Below are 5,000 nucleotides of genomic sequence, written 5' to 3'. Positions count from 1 at the left end.
AGAGAGAGAGAGAGAAGGCGATAGACAAATAGATAGTTCGATAGATAGATAGACAGTTAGAGATAAACAAAGAGAAAAGACTAAACCACCACAGAGAAAGCCCTAAAAAGAGATGAAACACAAGCACAAAATCAAAAACAAAAACAAAAGCCACCCCCTCTCAAAAAAATAATAATAATAAAAATAAATAAATAAAATCACCTCGATGTTCATGAAGACCCTATTCACCACCGGGTCAGAGCTTTTGTTGAAGAAGGTGAAACTGGTCCCCGACGAAGGCATCCTACCCCAGCGCCATCCTTCCCTCGCCAGAAGGTCATCGAAGGTGTTTATCGGAGGGAATTTCTTCTGCACAGTCAGGTGGGCGATGAGGGCGGAGCGATATGCTGATGACGTCACCAGGCAGAAGGTTAGCCAGCTGCCGAGGATCATCTGGGGAGAGTGATGTTGGTTTGTTGGTTTGTTTGTTCCTTGTCTCTTTTTTTATTTTATTTATTTATTTATTTATTTTATTTTTTTTTTTTTTTGGGGGGGGGGTTCTGATTTTGCACTTCGTTCTTTTTTTTTCATTTGCTTTTGCCTGTTTCTCTCCTTGATTTTCACTCTTTTCTCTTTTTTTCTTATTTTATCTATTTATCTTTCTTTTTCCTCCGCTTCTTCCTCTTCTTCCTTTCCCACCTTATCATTGTATTCAAAAAACATCTCTATCAATCTGTTTGTCTCGTAGACCTTGGTGGAAGCAAGATTATCACTATTTAGAAATATATATTGCTTGGATATCAGCTCAAGAGAAGATCTAACAAAGCTAGCATTTCAGATTAACGAAGATAATCAAGTTTAAAGATTGGAAGGGATTATTAATCACTCTTAAGTTTACGGTTCCAGTTAAAACATTTTGATACGTAACATTTCGTCGATTACACAGGAAACGTGTTTTATTTAGAAAATTTCGACATTTCATTAGTCTTCTATATTTCCGGGTCTCCTTATATCCGGGTCTCATTATTTCCGGGTCTCATTATTTTCGGGTCTTATTATTTCCGGGTCTCATTATATCCGGGTCTCATTATTTCCGGGTCTCATTATTTTCCGGGTCTTATCATTTCCGGGTCTCATTATATGAAACGCAAAGACGATATACGATCGACATACAGAATCACAATATGCCAAGTAACAAAGGTAAAATGCTGTTAAGAGATAATAAGGAAAACAACAACACTAACATATAAATAAATAAATAAAATAATAAGAGAAGAATAAAAAGGTAATCTGCGATCTAGTAAAGTTTAGGAGATGAAGTTTGATTGGTAAGTTATTGTGAAAATCTTGAAACTGAAAATCTTGAAATGCTTTGCTTATATTTCTTATTCACAGATTTTCAGAAATAAATCCATTTCTGAGGTCTATCCATAACCCCAATAACCCATTTAAAAAAGGTTAAGCACAAGACTTCAAACCTCCTTCTCTAAATTATAAAAAAGGTAAAGTTTTGAAAATAGTCCACCTCCATTCCTCATTCATGATATGTAAAATGTCAGTAACACAGACACACAGACACAGAAATATATCGCCACTGACACAGACACAGAAATATATCGCCACTGACACACAGACACAGAAATATATCGCCACTGACACAGACACAGAAATATATCGCCACTGACACAGACACAGAAATATATCGCCACTGACACAGACACAGAAATATATCGCCACTGACACACAGACACAGAAATATATCGCCACTGACACAGACACAGAAATATATCGCCACTGACACAGACACAGAAATATATCGCCACTGACACACAGACACAGAAATATATCGCCACTGACACACAGACACAGAAATATATCGCCACTGACACAGACACAGAAATATATCGCCACTGACACAGACACAGAAATATATCGCCACTGACACAGACACAGAAATATATCGCCACTGACACAGACACAGAAATATATCGCCACTGACACAGACACAGAAATATATCGCCACTGACACAGACACAGAAATATATCGCCACTGACACACAGACACAGAAATATATCGCCACTGACACACCACTAACCCTTCCGGTAGCATTAGCTGGGGGGTCAGAGGGGGGGTCCTCCAGCAACACCCCCCAGCTGTAGAAAACGGAGAACACAAATCCTATCCTGGGAGTCCTGTTGATCTTCGACCAGAGAGCCTGGAGGAGCCATAAGGATACCCCGATGAGGGCGGCGCAGGTCAGGACAAACGCCCACACGTATCCTGAAAGAGGGCGTTAGAGATACGAAGCGGGGTCGGGGAAGGTCGAGTAGGATTTGAGTGGTGATGATGAGTGGTGATGATGAGTAGTGATGATGAGTGGTAATGTATTGAAGGAAGGTGTGTGTGGAAGCGTGAGAGATGGTGGCTGAGATGTGACGAATGGGGGGGGGGGGTGTAATGATGTGATATATGTGCTTGATTCATAACTCACAAAACAACACTAAAACGAAGAGGAGACTATGCAAATAACAGAGTTTCTTTTCTGATATTGATATAAAACTCATTGACAGAGCAGATGTGGCTAGAGGTCACATTTTGGTGACAGGAAATCACCCAGCGGTTTGCATGACTTTCGGATGGTAGGAATATTAGCATTCCAGAGAGGATGAGAAGCATCAGAAAGATATAAAAGGAATATAAATAAATAATTTCATTTACAACCAAGCATTATCAGTCATGGTCAGTTGTAATTCTTTGTCATGGTATGCAAATAAGGTAAATTCACTTTGCGTGCATAAGAGATAAATTAATGACGATGCATAGTATTCAGACACTGGCATGGATTAAACGTATTTGGGGAATAACGTAAGAATGAAAGAAAATACTGATGCGTGCGAAAGACATATATCATGGATCGTTAAAAAAAAGGAAAAAAAGAAAAAAAAAAAAAGAAAGAAAGAAAGAAAAGGTACCTCTGACCTAGCGCAGAATTTAAACTGAAGTTTTAAATGTCCTATTAGCTGAAGTTGTGCCAGCTGCACAGTTTACACAAATTTACAATATTTTTGACCATTCTTTTCGAAACGTCACCTTCTGGACATTTGTAGTTTCCCATACCATTGCAAAGCGATCTCGTGCTATAAGGTCCATAGGACGAAGGGTTTAGCAATAATCTTTGCAATGCATCCAGACAGATCATATCCTTGCGAGGGATTAAGAGCAATGTCGCCTCCCAAGTCGCCTTGTTCATACACATTTAACGAAATATTATTGGAACGAGTGCCACGTCCTTCATCTGGAGAGGGAGGGGGGGGGGAGGGTTGACGTAGGCAAGTGTACAATAAATAAAGCTATTACGGCATCGCCACTGTCCTTCGCACCTTCCGACAGTCGTATCGGAACGATGTCAAAAAAAAAAAAAAAAAAAAAAAAAAACAGCAAAGGACTAAGGAGACGGACGTAGGAGCGAGTGAAGTCCTACATCGCCGATATTTAAAAAAAAGGAAAATGTCCTCTACTCTTTATTTATTAATGTTACTCGCAAAACGTCCTCTGCTCTTCATCCATCGGACATGTTACTCGTAAAATGTCCTCTGCTCTTCATCCATCGGACATGTTACTTGTAAAATGTCTTCTGCTCTTCATCCATTAGACATGTTACTCGCAAAATGTCCTCTGCTCTTCATCCATTAGACATGTTACTCGCAAAATGTCTTCTGCTCTTCATCCATCGGACATGTTACTCGTAAAATGTCCTCTGCTCTTCATCCATAGGACATGTTACTCGCCCTCGCATGGGACTTAAGGGAATCTTAATATAGAGAAGATACGGACACGGTACGAAGAGAGGGGGATAAAAAAAGAAGCAATGAAGAAGGGGTGAGGGAGATGGATAAAAAGAGAAGAGACAGAAAACAAAAATAAGCAAAGAAGAAGAAGAAGAAGAAGAAGAAAAAAGAGACATACCAAAACACAGAAACGGAGAGAGAGAGAGAGAGAGAGGGGGGGGGGTAAAAAGAAGGAGGGAAATAGATAATAGAAAGGAGAAAGATGGGAATAAAACGAAAAAGCTAGAAACAGAGAGAGGAGGATAGGATAGAAAGGAATAGGGGAAGAGGGAGTTGGATAAGAGAGATGAGAAAGAAAGACAAATAAACAGACAGACAATAAAGGACAATAAAAAGGAAGAAAGAGGGGAAGAGAAAGTGGGGATCAGAGAGATAAGAAAACAGAAAAAGCAACTAACCAAACAGACAATTCAAGAAAAAAACTAGAAACGTATAGAATGGGATAAAAGGCAAAGGAAAAGACAGAGACAGATAAAAGAAGAGAGAAAGAAGGAAAGACAACCAACCTAACCTAGAAACAGAGAGAAGGGGATAAAAGACAGAGGAAAAGACAGAGACAGATAAAAGAAGAGAGAAAGAAGGAAAGACAACCAACCTAACCTAGAAACAGAGAGAAGGGGATAAAAGACAGAGGAAAAGAGAGAGACAGATAATAGACAACAAAACTAAACAAGAAACAGAGAGAAGGGAGATAAAAGGCAAAGGAGAAAAGAGAGACAATAGCTAATAGAAGAGAGAAAGAAGGAAAAAACAACTAACCTAAACTAGAAACAGAGAGAGAAAGAAAGGGCACCATATACCTGTATATGGTCGGACGAGCGCAAGGGACTGAGGTAACGGCTGGGGTTCGAGTGTTACAATAACAAAGGACTCTGGCATGTAGACCCTCGAGTGTTGCATCACCCGGAGCCGATCAGCTGTAGGAGCCACACCCAGGGAGAAATCGGCTCGCTCGTACTGGAGTGTGCCTACTATCCCGGTCCAGTTCCCGGTATCTTCTCGGAACACGCCCCACTGTCGGTCCCAGGGTTCCCGTACCATGTACCTGCGGCCGTAACACGTTCAGATGAGAGAGTGTTGATTGTCACGTAAGCGTGGTTGGAGTTATGTGTTTGTTTGTGTGTGGATGTACACTATGATGTCTGTGTCTCTCTTGAAGCACACTCTTACCG

General features: G+C 40.3%; 1 protein-coding gene across 1 annotated transcript in view; it reads right to left on the bottom strand.

Moving 5' to 3' along the window:
- Positions 1-5,000, bottom strand: part of LOC147468291 (glutamate receptor ionotropic, kainate 4-like) — a 7,501-nt gene that overhangs the window by 2,149 nt on the left and 352 nt on the right. The window contains exons 2-4 of the mRNA XM_086554779.1: positions 4,629-4,873; positions 2,076-2,260; positions 202-432 (exon numbers count right to left, since the gene is read on the bottom strand). Coding sequence (XP_086410905.1) covers positions 202-432; positions 2,076-2,260; positions 4,629-4,873 — 661 coding nt within the window. The remainder of the gene's footprint in view (positions 1-201; positions 433-2,075; positions 2,261-4,628; positions 4,874-5,000) is intronic.

Source organism: Penaeus japonicus, unplaced genomic scaffold, assembly GCF_977035675.1.
Source record: "Penaeus japonicus unplaced genomic scaffold, GWHDUDI00000001_assembly GWHDUDI00000030, whole genome shotgun sequence".
Classification (NCBI taxonomy): domain Eukaryota; kingdom Metazoa; phylum Arthropoda; class Malacostraca; order Decapoda; family Penaeidae; genus Penaeus; species Penaeus japonicus.
The sequence above is the reverse complement of the archived record's forward strand: the minus strand, read 5'-3'. Positions and strand labels throughout refer to the sequence as shown.